Raw genomic sequence first — 18116 nt, forward strand, 5'->3', positions numbered from 1 at the left:
ATTTTACATTCGAAAACCTTGTGTTGATAAGTTGTTGTGTGCAAAGTTTCACATTTATCACACCTTCAATTCCAGAGATATAAAAAAACAAACTTTACAATTTTTTCGGACCATGAAGATTTTTTTTATTATTTTGTTTAATAGAGCGCAAAAAGTTGTACAAGATGGCCAAGGTTTGTTTCTCTCAACAAAATATTGCCGGAGATACAGTGTCTCAAAGTTGCCGAAATCTCAGAGTCATACCATAGAAGGCTGCAGTATGGGGTCAAACAGATTACTATATCTCAGCAAGTATTGCATCTGCGAACGCAAAACTTTACCACTGTTCATTGGGGGCATGTATGAATGTTCACAGAAAATTTCATCGAAATCTGTGATGGTCGAGCAGGGCACTTCTCTGAAATCAGACCACTTGACATGGAATGACCCATTTGGAAGCCTTTTGATTTCTTCCCCGTGCAGCCTCTGATCCTTGGTAGCCCAATGCACCCAAGGTCCCTTCTTCCGTGAAGTCTCAGCGCTTACTTAAAATACTCTGTTGGCCTTCCTCCCCATCCTTACCCCACTTGGACCCCAACCTCCTCCCCTGTCCAAGGGCTCTTGGGGTTTATAGGAGCAGGAACAGTTCATACGTACTCCCTCTCCAAAGGCTGTCTCTTTCAAAACGATGCTCCTGGATCACTTGTGGTAGCCTTACAGTATAGTCGCAGGTTTCAAAATTTCCAGAATGAATATGGAAGAGATATTTACGTACATTGCCTGAATTGCAGCCATCAGTCACAGAGTTTAGAGCCCCTCACTTTAAATCAGAAGTAACATTATTAATCATTTTGTGCCAGAGTCTTGTGTTAGTATAGTTTCTTAGATGCGTTTAATATGTTAGTGCAAAAAAGGTCAAAGTTCATATTGCAAATAAGTTCTACAGTATTTTATTATAAGAGTTCCTTTTTTATACATATCCCATGAGCGACATATGAAAGTTGGGTAATTTATAATGTCACTACACTTTAAAAGCAACAAGATTCATAACCCTGAATACAAACATGCTTGAAATAACAGACACCGTTCTCAAAATGGCCTTACAAGTTTTCAGCAATATACCAACAAACATAAAATAATGGTTGTCATATCCTGCAGTTGTAAAAAAAAAGTAATAATAAAATAAAATCATGGTTACAGTGGGTTCTGAGGTCAGCAGGAGTAAAAAGAGTTCAAGGATTTGCATAATGAAACCACTCAGTGGCTGTCCATGCTCTCTGCTTAGCTGAGGCCCTGGTATTCCAGTAGGATAAGTTGTTAATTTCTGCCTGCTATGTTTGGCTGTCTTGGCCTGATTTACTAAGTTTGTTCCCCCCCCCTTAAAGAGAGAGAATACAGAAAAGACCTTCATAAATCGTCTTTATTCCAAGACATGCATAATTTTTTTTAAAAAGTTTGAAGCCTGAATATTTCTTCTTAAATGTACTTTTATTCAGCAGAAAATTTAACGGACCAGTAAGTTTGCTTTGTGCTTAATTTGCCTACATGCTATTCAGTTATGAAAAATTTGCATTTTTTTCAGTTATGTCTGGATCTGCAGAGTAACTCTTTGGTAGAGCAGTTGGAGGTTTTGTTTTGGTTTTTTTTTTTCTTTATACTTTGCCTTCTGAATAGTTAAGTGGGAATTTTGGATTACTGGCCTATTTCACCCTATTCATCATACCATTTATCAGTGTATTCCACCCTGTTCATCTAAATAAGTGCTGTACAGAAGTGGAATAGGAATATCAGTATAAATGGGAAATAGGAGAAATGTAGTTTGTGTTATATTGTTGATTATAGGAATGTTCTTTGTGTACCAGTTCATAAATCAAACCATTCATTGTGTTCTTTTAAAATACTTTAGGTTATTTGTGCAGATGAATTGACTTATGAGAATAGCAAATAATTTGCATGGAAAGTTAATTGGATTTTTATCTAATGTAAGTAAATCACAGCCTTTTAAATTCTCAAGCAAGGATCATTTGCATTCATTTAAATATATTCTGTGTACTGAAGGCTAATGTCCATTTGTGAAGAATGTAGGGAACGATGCTGCACAGGACCTGTAAGTCCTGCAGCATATACTTTTCAGTGAAGCCTGGTAAACTGATTGGAGAACCACGTGAGAATAATCATTATATCCTGCCATCAGCTATTATAATTTGTTGACAGCAATCAGAAAACACAGCAGATGCTGTCATTCTGAATATTTTTCAGTGTTGCTACTCAGAATAGAAGATGTGGTTAGTAATTCAGTGCCAGAAATCAGTCAGGTGGGTCAGTGTTTAAATAGATCAGCATGTAAATGAATCCAACTACACCTACCAAACTGAAGAAGTTGTATATGTAAAGCAGAATCTACTGAATGCTGGAGCAATAAGATGCATGCATGGATAAAGCACTACAAAAAAAATAGCTGCTTTACTTGGAGTGAAACAACGCATTTGCATTTGTATAGCACCTGTAAGCAGCAATCCTGTTAGGTACCAGACATCACACAGCCAGCTTTGGTGTGAGTAGCTTGCTTTCCACCTTAGGGGCCTGATCTGTACAACAGCTTCCCACTTCGTAAGCTGAAGGAACAGTGAAGCTGGTACATAATACAAGTTGGAAAGCAGAGAATGGATTTGGTCCAGGTTCACACCATTTATGTTGATGGAAAACGAGAAATAAAATATTAAAGCTCGTTACCTCCCTTGATAGAGCCATAGCGTAGCTCATCACAGAAAAACTTCTGAGATTTGTGTCATTTAGAATTGAAAGTTAAACACTAGAATTGTGTTAATGACAAAATAGTCTGAGCTTTATGTTCTATATTTAATCTGGCCTCTACCTTTGTGTATTGCCAAGTTCAGAAGTTCTTTTTGTAGTTTTGATTGTTTGTATTTATTGCCTTCCTTGGACACATTCCAACCCAAAACGCTTCACAATACATAATACAATAAATAAGAATGCATCATAGAGCTACTTTTTAGTGAAAGGCAGTATAAAATGTCAATAAACAAAAGTTCAAACATACAAGTTATGCAATTCATAAAATATAATGCATTGATACATTTCTAAACAATACAAATAATGGCAGTTTAAACACTCATAAACAGTGCTTATTTCATTTTTATGAGTTTTACGGGACTTCTGAACTGAGATTTTTAAACACAGGTTTTCTTTCATCGTACTTAATCCTAAACATATCCTGTACCACCATAATTTATGTATGGCACACGGAGCTAGGGATCCATAGAAATTATTTAAAATAAGCTGTAAAATGCATGCTCAAAAGTATTTCATAAAGTTTTACTTTTTATGGAGATCCTATGTTTAGAGTTTAGTGTTCATAGCAGAAAGCATGTGCAGTATAATTCTGTAAATACATTTCCTTGTCATCAAGCAGATGAAGCCATTGCATATGGGTTGTGTCCATCAACCAGCAGGGGGAGATAGAGAGCACTCAAATTTCACAGTGCCTCATGGTCAGCTAGCTCCACTGCCTCTTCAGTATTCTCTATCTCCCCAAGCAGGGTGGTTGCAGCTTGATCAAGCTCCTTAAAAAATCTGCCTGGGGGTGGCTCCTGGCTTGCCAGTTGTTAGCCGGGGTGTTAGAGGCTATAACAGCTTCACTTTAAAGGCACATAGGTTAGCCCATTCCCTGCCTTACCCATCCCCCCCAGTGGATGTGAGCACATTAGTTTCACTTTTCCCTGCTCTTTCCCACTCTATACTTGGTGGATGCAGGCACATTGGTTCGCCTTTCCCACTGTTCTGTACCTCCGGAGTTGATTTGATTGCCTCTTTTGCTGTTTTCTGTACTTTCCTCACAGCGTTAAAAAATAAAAAAAAGCAAGAGGTTTTCTTCAGTTTCTACAGCTTGTATACTCGGTCCAGTGAGGTAAGCGTGTTTTCTGACTCCTCCGGGGAGGGCCCGCGATCAGGACTTTTTTGGCGCGAAGCCGCCATTTTGAATTTTCCACCGTTTTTCGGCGATGGCTGCAGAGAGTGTGAAGCGCTATTCCAAGTTTGGCAAGCGCAGATCAGCAGCAGGGCTCTGTAAGGCCCGAGCATGGCGAGCGATGATTCTACCTGCACGGTGGAGCTGGCAGCGGGCGCCATTTTGAAAGCACCACATGGCGCGACCTCCGCTGAGGCGGAGGGTCTGGAGACCGGAGGGGGCCCTCGAATTGAGGCTGGCCAAAGAGCTACTAGCCCCGGACTGGAACCGGGTGCCCAGGGCGAGTTTTTCTCTCCTGACTTTGTATTATTGCTTGATAATGCATATATGCTTAAATGAGCTCAGCCACAGGGGTTTTCTATGGCCCTCCTTACTGCCCCTCCTGTGGATGCAGGCCTGGGATTGCCCTCTGAGGCGTTTTTCCCTGATAGCTGGCCGCAAGAGAAGCGCAGAAGGGTAAATTCCCCTTCAGAGAGTGGCGCACCCCCCCCCCCCCCCGTGGTCGGGATGTGGTGACTCTGAGGGGTCTGGCAGGCCCTCGTGGCCAGAGGAAGGTGCAGAAGGTCCACTGGATCCAGATGATCCGTCCGCGGTGAGGATTTTCCACCGCGAGGAGCTGCCAGCGCTTATTTCAGATTGTCAGGTTCTCTCTATTGAAGATCCTGGGAGTGGCGTGGCCTCCTCTGGAAATCCGAGGATGGCAAGTACCAAAAAGCCTGCTCGAGCCTTTCCTTTGCATGACTCCATCCAAGAGCTTATTTCAGCTCAATGGGCTGACCCCGAACAACCTTTGAAAGTTTCCAGGGCTATGGGGCAATTATACCCTCTGAGTGAGGAGCATTTGGCTCGCTTTGCAGTGCCTAAGGTGGATGCCCTAGTCACAGCTGTGACAAAGAGAACTACCCTCCCGGTTGAAGGAGGTGTTGCCCTGAAGGACATGCAAGACCGTAGACTGGAATCAGCACTTAAACAGTCCTTTGAAATTGCTGGTCTTACTATTCGGGTGTCTGCATGCAGTTGTTATGCTGCTGGAGCCTGCCCGGCATGGTTGCAACAGGCAGTGGAACAGCCTGGTGATGGAGTGGAGCCCTTGTCTGAAGTGGCTCCGCGAATGGAGTCGGCCTTGTCCTTTTTGGCTGACGCCCTTTATGATATTGTCAGAGCTTCGGCTAAACAGATGGCTGTAGCAGTGGTGGCTCGCCGTCTTCTGTGGCTACGGCATTGGGCGACGGACATGGCCTCTAAGCAAAGGTTGGTGAAGTTGCCCTTTCAAGGCCTTCTCCTGTTTGGTGAGGAGTTGGTGAAAATTGTGAAAGGCCTGGGAGATGCTAAACCCCAGTGCTTACCCGAGGATAGGCTGCGGCCTCCCTCCAAGGGTCAGGCGGTTCACTCCTCTTATAGACCTCACTTCCGGGAAGCTAGAAGGTACCGCCCGGGGCATTCTGCTGGGTCCACTTCTCGTGGTCGGTTTTCAGCAGAGGAACTCCTTTCGCTTGGACAAATGTTCCGTAGCAGCAGGCTCAAGACTTGGAGTTCAAGGGCGACCCTCTCAATGAGGGTGCGCCGTCCCCCTCCTCGATTCGTGTTATGGGAGGACGTCTTTCCCTCTTTCTCGAGGAGTGGGCCAAGATTACCTCAGATCAGTGGGTCTTGGACCTCATAAGAGAAGGATACCGAATAGAATTCGATGCCCCGATAAGAGACGTGTTTGTGGAGTCCCGATGCGGTTCTGCTGCCTAACGGGCAGCGGTAGAGGAGACCTTACAAGGCTTGATTCACATTGGGGCGGTTTCCCCCGGTGCCTCCCTCCGATTTCGGCTGCGGCCGCTACTCCATTTACTTTGTGGTGCCGCGAAAAGGTGGGTCTTTTCGCCCTATTCTGGACTTAAAAGAATTAAACAAGTCCCTAAGAGTGCGGCATTTTCACATGGAAACCCTGCGCTCCGTCAGTGCGGCGGTACAGCCAGGAGAGTTTCTCACGTCTCTGGACCTGAAAGAAGCTTACTTGCACATTCCAATTTGGCCCCCGCACCAGACGTTTCTGCGGTTTGCGGTGATGGCAAAACATTTCCAGTTTCGGGCCTTGCCTTTTGGCCTCGCCACAGCTCCCCGAACCTTTTCCAAGGTAATAGTGGTAGTAGCTGCTTTTCTCAGGCGAGAAGGTATCCGGGTTCACCCGTACCTAGACGACTGGCTCATCAGCGCGGACTCCAACAGAGAGCCATCAAGCTACAGCCAGAGTGGTCTCAGTACTGCAATCTCTGGGCTGTCGTCAATGTAGCCAAAAGTCACCTGATCCCCTCGCAATCTCTAGAATATTTGGGGGCACGGTTCGACACAGACTCGGGATATGTATTCCTACCCGAGCAAAGGCGGTGCAAGCTTCAGAATCAGGTCCGTCTGCTCCTGAGGATGCCCCACCCGCGAGCTTGGGACATTTTCCAGCTGTTGGGATCGATGATGGCCACCTTGGATTTGGTGCCCTGGGCGAGAGCGCACCTGAGACCTCTGCAGTATTCCCTGCTTCAACGATGGTCTCCATTATCTCAAGATTATCAATGCAGACTCTCTTGGCTCCCTGTGGCCCGACTCAACATGGAGTGGTGGCTCTCAGACAGCGTGCTGCGGCAAGGAATGCCACTGGCACTCCCCGATTGGTGCCTGGTAGTGACAGATGCCAGCCTGAAGGGCTGGGGCGCACATTGCAAGGGGAAGCATGCCCAGGGTCTTTGGACACCTGACGAGTCGGAGTGGTCCATCAATCGCCTAGAGTTGAAAGTGGTGTTTCAGGTGCTTCTGGCTTTTCAAGTGACCCTGGAAGGATTGGCTGTCAGAGTGATGTTGGACAACACGACAACAGTGGCCTACATAAACCGACAAGGCGGCACTCAGTGCAGAACGCTGGCCGCGCAGGCCGAACAGATGTGCCACTGGGCCGAGCTGCATCTACAGTTTCTGTCAGCAGCTCACATTGCAGGTCAGAGCAACGTGCAAGCCGATTATCTAAGCAGGCATCAAATCGATCCAGCGGAATGGGAACTGGCAGACGAACTATTTCTGCAGATATGTGCCAAACGGGGCAAGCCCGTAATGGATCTTATGGCGACAAGCTCAAATGCCAAAGTCCCGTGCTTTTCAGCAGACGGAGAGATCCTCGCTCAGCCGGGTTGGATGCCTTGGCTCAACCCTGGCCTCTGGGCCTCTGGTATGTGTTCCTTCCGTGGCCCTTGATAGGGCGTGTGCTCCTGCGGATTCAGCTTCACCCAGGAGAAGTGGTTCTCATCGCCCCGGATTGGCCCAGGGGGCCTTGGTATGCGGACTTCCGACAGATGCTAGTGGAGGCTCCCCTTCCTTTACCTCTGGTACCGAACCTGTTGTCGCAGGGACCGGTTGCCATGGAGGATGCCTGCCGTTTTGGTCTTACGGCATGGCTATTGAGAGGGCACAATTGAGAGGCAAAGGCTATTCCAGTAATGTTATTTCCACTCTCCTGCAGGCCCGCAAGCGGTCCACTTCCGTGGCTTATGCCAGGATCTGGTGCCAGTTTGAGGCTTGGTGTGTTTCAAATGCGATCACACCCATGCGCGCTCCTGTCTCGCCGATTTTGGACTTTTTGCAGGATGGTGTACAAAAAGGCTTGGCCTATAATTCCCTGCGGGTGCAAGTGGCAGCATTGGCCTCCCATCATGGTAAGGTTGTAGGCGCGTCTTTAGCTGCTCATCCAGATGTGGCACGGTTTCTTAGAGGGGTGCTTCGGCTCCGTCCTCCCGTGCGGGCACCTTGTCCAGCTTGGAACCTGGGGCTAATTTTGAAGGCTCTGCAGGGTTCTCCTTTTGAGCCGCTATGGCGAGCTTCAGAGAAAGATTTGACATTAAAGGCCGTTTTTCTGGTGGCCATTACTTCGGTGAGATGGGTGTCGGAACTCCAGGCGCTGTCCTGTCGAGATCCATTTCTGCAATTTTCAGAGTCCGGGGTCACGGTTCATACCGTGCCTTCCTTCATGCCTAAGGTGGTTTCAGCTTTTCACCTAAACCAGCCTATTTTTCTACCCTCTTTTGTTAAGGAGGAGTTTCCAGAATCCTTTGGGCAGTTGCACCTGTTGGATGTGCGCAGGACTCTGTTGCAGTATCTGCAAGTTACTAATTCTTTCAGGACCTCTGATCATTTGTTTGTTTTACTATCAGGTTCTCGCAGAGGGTCTCCAGCGTCTAAAGCCACTATTGCCCGCTGGCTCAAAGAAGCTATCTTTTCAGCTTATCTGCCTGCCGGCCGGCCTCCGCCTGTAGCCTTTAAGGCACATTCTACAAGAGCGATTGCTTCCTCTTGGGCTGAAACTGGAGTGCACTCTCTTCATGAGATTTGCAGTGCAGCAACATGGGCTTCGAAGCTCTCATTTGCCCGACATTACAGGCTGGATGTGGCTGCTAGGAGGGATGCGCGTTTTGGAGCACAAGTGCTAGCGCGTGGTGTGACTTGTTCCCACCCTATATAGGGATTGCTTTGATACATCCCATACGTAATGGCTTCATCTGCTTGATGTCAAGGAAGGGAAAATTAGGTTCTTACCTTGGTAATTTTCTTTCCTTTAGTCATAGCAGATGAAGCCATGAGCCCTCCCTGCATGATTGTCTGTATGATGTGATTTCTGTTCTTGTTTCCTGAAGTTCTAATCCTTCCTTGGGAGAAAGTTGGAAAACAGTCTTCAGGATTCTTGTTCACTTATAGGAGGATGAGTTCATTCCCTCCAGTTCATGTGTAGGAGGTTGAGTTCATTCCCTCCAGGAGGATGTGTGTATTCCCTCCATAAATACAAAGAGGAGGACGAGTTTATTCCCTCCTGTTCATTCTCTCCTTTTGAGTTCATGCCTTGTTATGGGGCCATCGTTCGCTGTGAGGAAAGTTCATGTTATTCCCATTGCGGTTTGTTATACTGCTTTGGAAGCTTCAAATACTGAAGAGGCAGTGGAGCTAGTTGACCATGTGGCACTGTGAAATTTGAGTGCTCTCTATCTCCCCCTGCTGGTTGATGGACACAACCCATACGTAATGGCTTCATCTGCTATGACTAAAGGAAAGAAAATTACCAAGGTAAGAACCTAATTTTCCCATTTTCCCACTAGTTGCAGGCTCAATATGGCTTACACAATAACATGGGTAGGCCACAGTTCAGTATAATATTATTAAACAATGTAGTAGTAAACAATTAATCGTAAACGTATCGTCTAAGACAACAAGGTTAATAAAAGATGATGGGAAAACATTAGGGTCCATAAATTTTCCAGGAACTTCACCATAAATGATCCTATGAATCAAGGTGCAAATTTTAAAATACGTTCCTTGATGGGAAGCCAATGTAATTTTTCTCCAAGGGGCTTGGCAGATTTGAATTTAGATTTTCTAAAGATCATTCTCGCTGCTGTATTCTGTGCGGTCTGAAGTTTCTTGATGATTAGTTCTTTGCAGCCTGCATAGATGCCGTTGCAGTAATCTAAATGGCTTAGTACCATTGATTGTATTAGGTTGCGGAAAACATCTCGAGGAAAGAAAGGTTTTATACGCTTAAGTTTCCACATTGAGTAAAACATTTTCTTTGTGGTGCAATTTACTTGGGTTTCCAGGGTCAGGTGCTGATCATTTGTGACACCAAATAGTTTTAGATTATCAGAAATAGGGAGGGTGTAGTTGGGGATATTTAAAGTTGTAGGTTTAATTTTATTATACTGAGAGGATAAGATGAGGCAATGCATCTTCTCAGTGTTCAGTTTTAGTTGAAATGAGTTAGCCCACTCATCCATAGTACTCAAGCCTATCCTAATTAAATTGGTAATTTCAGTCAAGTCCTGACTACTACTACTACTACTTATGACTAAAAGGTATATAGATTGTCACATCGTCAGCATAAATAAATGGATTTAAACCTAGGTTGGATTGAGAATTAGCCAATGGAATCATCGTAATATTAAAGAGTGTTGGTGATAGAGGTGAACCTTGAGGGACTCCGCAGACTGCTTTCCATGAGGATGATATAATTGAATTCAATTTCACCCTGTATGATCTACATGATAGAAAGTTCTTAATCCATCTAAGTACGTTTCCACCAATCCCAAAATAGTCAAGAAGATGTAGTAAGATGTCATGATTGACCATGTCAAATGTGCTGGACATGTCGAATTGGAGGAGAAGTATACTTTTGCCACCAGCAATTAATTGCTTGAATTTGGCCATAAGGGTAACCAATACAGTTTCCGTACTATAGCAGGAGCGAAAACCATATTGTGAGTCATGTAAGATGGAGAATTTGTCCAAGTATTCCGTGAGTTCTTTGGTCACCATGCTTTCCATTCATTTAATTAACAATGGGATAGAAGCAACTGGACGGTAGTTTGTAATGTCATTGGTCTTTTTTTTTTTTTTTTTGTATCGTTAGGTATAGGATTGAGAAGGATGTTCCCATAATCCTTATGGAAACAGCCTTGTTGAAGCATAAAGTTTAGGAGGTGTGATGTGAGGTCTGAAATGTACCGGGTTGGAGCGAATTTGAGTAAGTAATTGGGGCATATGTCCAGTTTGCAATAGGAATTGGAGAATTTGGAAATCGTTTGAGTAACTGACTCAGTGGTAAGAGGAGCAAAGTGCATCCAAGTACAGTCCGCTGGCTGGTCTCCGGAGGTTGACTCAAGTGTATTGAAGAAATGTTCGGTGTTCAGGTTCTTAAGAGGTAGTTAATTACATAATTTTAAGATTTTTTCATTGAAGTATTTGGCAGCAGATGGGATTAGGTATTATCTTTTGTTCAATGTTTTATCCTTTTGGGAAAGTTCTTCAAAATGTGGATTCTATTCTGTTGGTGAGAGTGTCCGACACACACTGCTCCCCCCACCCCGGCATTGGGTGAAACAGTTCTAACTTCTGCAGCATCATAAACTTTGATATAGTGAAACACAGCAGTTACTGAATTGCCCCTTTCAAATTCCCACATTCTTTACCCTTATGGTCACAAACACGTATACTCGCAGGGACTGAAAATGATTCCCCCCCATGTTGAGCAGTCTTTTAATGATTCTGCTCTGTATTTCATTTTTTGTTTATTTTACTTTGAAACCAAATGACTGAATTATACAGTTTTTTTTTTATTGGTTGCTGTGTGAACTGCCAAGTATAATACCTATGGTTACACTGTAAAATCCATCCTTTCAAATCTGTTGTCAGAAAAACCTTAGTTTAATTTTATTATTCCTTCCAAGCCAATAGAATGTTTGGGTGCCACACCATTCATACTTGCTCCTTCCTTTCTGTCCTCCAATTCGGTATTCGGAAGCTACTAATGAGTTTCATCGGTCGGATCATCTCTTTTCACAGATCCTCGAAAATGAGAGGCTGCTTCGAAGCTCACTATTGCTCGGTGGTTACAGGAGGCTATCTCTGTGGCCTATGTTTTGGCTGGCCGTTCTCCAGAGTGGCTGAAGTCTCATTCCATGCGTGCTTTGCTGTCCTCTTGAGCGGAGACCTGTGTGGGGAATTTGGAAGAGATTTGTAGGGCATCTCCATGGTCCTCTGTGCACACCTTTGTCAAACATTATCGAATAGACATATCAGCCTGGGCAGATTCTGCTTTTGGATCTGCAGTTATTTCTGCTGGGCTTTCTTCTGCCCTCCCTGTTTAGACACTGCTCTGCTACATCTTACAGGTCTCAGGATTCTTCTGCTGCTGACACTAAGGAACAACAATGATACCTGATTTTCTTTCCTTTAGTTGCAGCATTTGAATCCATAGTCCCGCCCTATTCTTCTACATGTGCTTTGTTTTTTTTGTACAAGGTTTCTGTCCTACGCAGGGTTTTGCTGCAGGGTTCTGGAGGGGAAGAGCTGTCTTCTGTTTTCTAAAGGTTCACTTCATTGCTGTTGCGCGAGAGGCATGTCTATGAGGAAGGAGTTCTTTGGTTCCTATCCTTTGCTTTGGTACAAGATATACTGACTGGCCAGGCAGTGTCACATCCTATATGCATAGGGCAAATCAGTGCTCTCTATCTCCACCTGATAGTAGACGTACACAACCCACAGGTCTCTGGATTCGTCTGCTGCAACTAAAGGAAAGAAAATCATCAGGTAAGACATAATGTTTTTGTTTTCCATTACGTTCTAATATTTTGCTTATTTTTCATTTACATTTTTGTATTATCTTTTGATTATTTGTACCATGTTTTTGCTTTCCTCATATGAATATTATTTTTTGTATTGTGCTTTTTTTTTAGTTTGTTTTATGGTTTTAGTTAATTTTATTGTAAATTAATATACCACCTTTCAGACTAACATCACAAATACTAACTAAATTAGACTAAATCAGCTGATACCTATCCACTGAGAGAAGGGATGTGATTTGCCTGAAATTGCTTTCATTTATATCTTTGTGGCAGACCATAAAAAGAAAGTTCCCAACTTTAAACACATTTTGTCATGTTTTTATACATTTTGAGGAAGAATTTGTAGTTTTGTTCCACTAACTTTCCAGGGTGAAAAAAACTTTTGGCATGGCATTGGAAGAGTTTTTGCCCCCATTTTCCTTTGTGTTAGATTAGTTCTTTTGAGTTAATTATTGAATATAGTAATTTTCTTGATTCTGATTTTTCTTTTTCCTCCTGCAGAGTGAAAGTGATGCCATATCTGTATTGTGGACAGTAGCAAGTGTGATTGTTTTCCTATGGTGCAGACCACTGTAAGTATTTGATAAGGTTGCCTGGATCGAGAGGCAGAGCGCACCTGTGATGGACCACAGAAATACTGCTATGTTAGGGTCGGGTTCTGATTCAGAGGGGTTTTCTGGGAAGAGCCCATCTGCCATCAGCACCAGCACAAGAGAAGTGGAGGCTGAGACTGGAGCCAAGGAAGAAGAGGATAACGACAGGAATCCAGGAAGAGCTGGTGTGCATGCAGCCAAGGACAGCACACTTACTGATGCGCAACAGCAGTTTTCAGTTACAGAAACAAACTTTTCTGAGGGAAATTTGAAACTGAAAATTGGACTTCAGGCTAAGAGAACTAAAAAACCCCCTAAGAATCTGGAGAACTATGTTTGCCGGCCTGCTATAAAAACTACTATAAAACACCCAAGGAAGACACCAAAGACTGGGAAGATGACAGAGGAGAAGAATGACCTTTGCCCTGCAAAGTGGGTAAGTCATTATTATAAGAATTAAATGGAGACCCCTGGTGGGGATTAGTGCACCTCCACCCTTGTGTGGTCTCTCCTTACCCTGGTGTTCAGCCATATGCTGGTATTTATTTAAGGGTTTGTGAATTTATAGAGTTTTTGACATTGCAGTTTTCCACCAGATGCTTTGGGTTTGCTGGAGTCTGATGCCATGATCATTTATTTGCTGTTCCTGTGTGATTTACCCTCCTTCCCCTTCACTTTAATCCAGCAGTCCTTGGCAAGGGGCTATCAACTAGTACTCCTTCCAGAACCCAGCAATAACAGGTCTTGAATCCAGCCTCTGTTACTCCCTCTTCTCCTTCTCATCCTCTGTGGCCAGGAGCATTACCTCTGTAGCATCCCTGGACAACTAGGGAAGCAGAAGCCTTGACTCAAAAATCAGAGTTGGGTCTCTGGTAGTGTATGGTTCAGCCATTGAGCTGGCTTTTTTTTTTTTTTTTTTTTTTTTTGGAGCGTTCTCAGTTGTAACAAATCATTTATTTTATTTTGATGTTACTTCCTCAATTAAATTAATTTGGTAGCTCTGCCATTAGTAGACCAGTAGAATATTTATTTTTTATTTTGTATAACTTAGTATGACTGATGGTGGAAATGTAGATCAGTGATAGTTGATCTGCTGTGATTAATACTTGACTTCAGTATGGGGAACAAGGAGCCCTTAGGTGGCAGAAAATTTGCGGATGCTCTATAAAAGATTATTGTTTTAAATTATTTTATCAATAGTGAAAGGAATGCATAATGAACCCATTTTGAATGTCTGACCCTGTCCCTGTACATCACCATTCTTGTTCTTACTTTCCTTACTTAGGACACAATTTGCTGTTAATCCATCTGTTTTTCTTCTTGCAAGTTTCAGAATCGTCTGCTTCTTGTGGAGCAGCAGAAAGTTTCAGCATCACTGGACTGTCCTTAGCAAGTAGTAGAAGTTTTTTTTTTTAATTATTTTAACTGTTAATATATGGCCTGGCTTTAGATCTACCACTGGAATAGTGATGGGTAAAGCTATGCAGCCTAAAACAACTGAAAAAGTACTGACTAGGCCAAACAACAAGTAAATGATTTAATATTTGAGAATCTGCAAAAAGCAGGTCTGAACAATGAGTCCTGCCACAAATTGGTACAATTTTTAAATCAAATATAGCATCTGTAATGAAAGATCAGATGAATAAAATGGAGCTTATTAGTTTTGGTATACAATGATACAGAGGTAATACAGAGTTCATGAGAAAGGTATGAAAAGTATTGCAGCCGGAAGATGTGAAACTGTTATCTCAACGCTTCCCAAAACATGTTGATAATTAGCAGTAGCTGAGAACGGAAGGAGTTGGGTACATCAGATAGCAGATCGCATGGGAAAGTATGATCTCAGAAAGTGAGAAAGATTAGGAGCAAGGTTTCTCACCATTCACTTCTATGGAGAAGATAGAGTATAAAAGAGGGGAGATTTTGGCTTAGTTTCAAGGAGCACATACCTAGAAGGAAAAGGGATAGGAATCAGTTGTTGGCAAATCAGTTATTACGACAGTAGATAGCTATCATTTTTGAAGGATAATAATAAAACAGGTAAGTTAAGGGCATACCAAAAGACAGGATATAATAAAGGGGAAAGTAGCTCTGATGCCTTAAAGTAAAGCGATTATAAATTACCCCTGTCAACTGATAAGCATGTTGTTAATGCAGGTAAAAAAACATACTTTGAAATGTCTGTGTAGAAACACATGTGAAAAGAAGAAAACAATGGTATGCTAGTATCCCCCTGGTCAGAGTGAACACACATATAATGAAATGCATGACTTGGTAGGCAGGCAGTGCTCTGAAGTGTCAGTGGGTAGATTAGACCAAGTTGTGCATGTAGGATAGATCCAGATTTATTAGGAACTGGGCATCATCCTGGGAAAGGGGAAGCCTATTTTGAATGCTTAGCCAGGGTTGAACTGGGCTGCTAGTGCTAACCTAGGAGACACAGCAGCTTTTAAACAAGGACTTGGGGGAAAGCCAACAGTTGTTTAGGAGCACATGGGTTGAAATAAAGTATCTTCAAAAGATATTGGACAAATGTGGAAGTTAGAATATTCTTATGCACCAGCTGAGAGAGGTCACAATAAAAGCTGAAGCAGCCCAGGTGTGTTTATATAGAAAAAAAAATGATTCAAAATTATCCCTAGCAGCTGCTATGCAGGTTATACATACAAATAATAATATTCTTTACATTTTCTATATGTGAATGCAGGAAGTCTAAGAAAAACCATAATGATTTAGAATGATCAGTTATGATATTGGCATTGAAGTAAGTGAACTTAGGAAATCAAATACACTAATGTTTAACTTTAGAAAAGGTAATTACGAGAAAATGAGAAAAACGGTGAAAAAAAGACTGAAAAGTGCAGCTCGCAGGGTGAAAAACTTGCATCAGGCGTGGATGCTGTTTAAAAACACCATCCTGGAGGTACAGGACAAGTATATTCCGCGTATTAGAAAAAGGGGAAAAAAGACCAAACATCAGCCGATGTGGCTAAACAGGAAGTCATTAGAACCAAAAAACAATCATTTAGAAAGTGGAGACGAGAACAGACTGAAAGTAACAAGATAAAACATAAGGAATGCCAAGCCAAATGCAAAGCGGAGATAAGGAGGGCAAAAAAGGATTTTGAAAAAAAGTTAGCATTAGAAGCGAAAATACATAGTAGTAAATTTTTTAGCTACATTAAAAGCAGGAAGCCGGCTAAAGAATCGGTTGGGCCGCTGGACAAAAATGGTGTTACAGGGGCGATCAGGGAAGACCAAGCCGTAGCGGAGAAATTAAATTAATTCTTTGCTTCGGTCTTCACCGAGGAGGATTTGGGAGGGACACCGGTACCAGAAAGCATATTTGAAGCAGGCGAGTGGGAGAAACTAAACAAATTCTCTGTAAACTTTGAGGATGTAATGGGTCAGTTCTGCAAACTGAAGAGTAGTAAATCGCCGGGACCTGATGGTATTCATCCCAGAGTATTAATAGAACTGAAAAATGAACTTGTAGAGCTACTGTTAGTAATATGCAATCTATCCCTAAAATCAAGTGTGGTACCTGAAGACTGGAGGGTAGCCAGTGTTACGCCGATTTTTAATTTTACAACAATTTTTTATTGATGGTTCAGCATGTTACACAGGTACATACTAAGATTAGTAACTCACAGAACTACTTAAATAACATAACACGCCTATAAATATGGATCATAATTTTCTGCTAGTTGAATTTTGAATTATTTCCCCTCCTCCTCCCCCCCTTCCAAATACCCCTTCTCCACCCTTCCCACCTTTGTACCTATGTACAAAATGGTAATATGTGTATTGTTCAACAAATCCTATATAATAAAACGCACCTCCAACGTTCTGAAGCTGGCAGCTTGGACAAAATCCTTGAAGCATTTGTGCTCCTGTATCTATCTCCTGACATGATGACGTCACCAATGACTGTGCCCAATCACAGCACAGCAGCGCGAGTCACCATCACCTCCGTGAAGAATTGGAGTCCAGTGGGTCACAAGAAATATATCTATGACCAAGGACATGCAGAGACTTTTTCCTCCAATAAATAAAAATTAAGAAAAATTACATTTACTTAAGGAGAGTAAGACAGTACACATGTAATGCGGTTAGACTGCATTTTGGGAGAAGGTAGCAGTAGATAATCATGGGTGGCCCACCAAGCTCTCTTAATGTTCTTCTGAGGGTATCCACGTTGTAAAAATCGTGCTTTCATGTTCACTTCTTGAGTTTAAATTCAGTTGTGGATGAACAGATGCGCTTAAGTCTCAGAAATTGTCCCACAGGAATTCTCTCCCAAATTTTTTATGGATGGCCACTTTGGAAATGTAACAATGTGTTCTGATTGGTAGGCTTGCGGAACACTGTGAAAAGAAACCCCGTCTGATGTAATGAAATCCACAAGTCCAAAAAGGAAATTCGGTGTGACGTTGGAAATTGAATTTGAGATTCTCCGAGGACAAGCAGACTGCTTGTTCTCACGACTGGGTGACGTCCGCGGCAGCCCCCACCAACCGGAAAAAAGCTTCGCGGGACGGTCGGCACGCAGGGCACGCCCACCGCGCATGCGCGGCCGTCTTCCCGCCCGTGCGCGACCGCTCCCGCCAGTTCCTTTTTTTCCGCGACTGGAGAGAGTTGTGCTTTTGCCACTCTCTCTGTTTTCAGCCGCCGGATTTTTCGACCGCGTTTACGCGGATCGTCGCTTCGCTTCGGATTACCGTTCGGTTTTCCCTTTTCTTGTTTGTTAAAAAAAAAAAAAAACAAATCTGCGCGTGTGGAGCACGCGCTCCCCTTTTCCCTCGCTTCTAGCGGGGACGCCTCGTTGCGGCCTAGTGGTCGCTCGGTCGTTTATTTTTTCGTGGTGTGATTCTAGCCACCATTGACGACTTTGACTTCGCCGACGCGATTTTTCCGTCGATGTCCTCGAAGGTCCCGAGTGGATTTAAAAAGTGTGGTCGCTGCGGCCGGCCGATCTCGCAGACCGACACCCACGCTTGGTGCCTCCAGTGCCTCGGGCCGGAGCACAATCTCAAGTCGTGTGCTTTGTGTCTCGGTCTCCAGAAACGGACTCAGGTTGCGAGGCAAGTTCTGCGGGACCGTCTTTTTGGAACTTGCGCCGGCCCCTCGACGGCATCGGTATCGAAGGCCGGTTCTTCGGTACCGGTATCGATGCCCGAGACATCGGCACCGATGGCAGCGACCCCAGGAGAACAGGTCCCGTCGGCCCGCCGGTGAGAGTGGGGTTGAGAGGCCGCGCGGGCAGTCGGCCCCGGTCACTCCCTCAGCTCGTGAGCCACGGGACCGAACCCTGTCTGACCCGGTACCTCGAGACCGAGGGGGATCGACCTCCTCCTCCTCCATGCCCTCCGGCGCCGGTGACGTGCATCGAAAAAAGGACAAGAAGCGTCGTCA

General features: G+C 43.8%; 1 protein-coding gene across 3 annotated transcripts in view; it reads left to right on the top strand.

The window, feature by feature from the left end:
• The window catches only part of ASH1L (ASH1 like histone lysine methyltransferase), a 239137-nt gene that overhangs the window by 4682 nt on the left and 216339 nt on the right, over positions 1 to 18116 (top strand). For all 3 annotated transcript variants that reach the window (XM_030186339.1, XM_030186340.1, XM_030186341.1), the window contains exon 2: positions 12610 to 13137. In XM_030186339.1, coding sequence (XP_030042199.1) covers positions 12730 to 13137 — 408 coding nt within the window. In that variant the 5' untranslated portion in view covers positions 12610 to 12729. The remainder of the gene's footprint in view (positions 1 to 12609; positions 13138 to 18116) is intronic.

The sequence above is a fragment of the Microcaecilia unicolor genome, chromosome 14, assembly GCF_901765095.1.
Source record: "Microcaecilia unicolor chromosome 14, aMicUni1.1, whole genome shotgun sequence".
Classification (NCBI taxonomy): domain Eukaryota; kingdom Metazoa; phylum Chordata; class Amphibia; order Gymnophiona; family Siphonopidae; genus Microcaecilia; species Microcaecilia unicolor.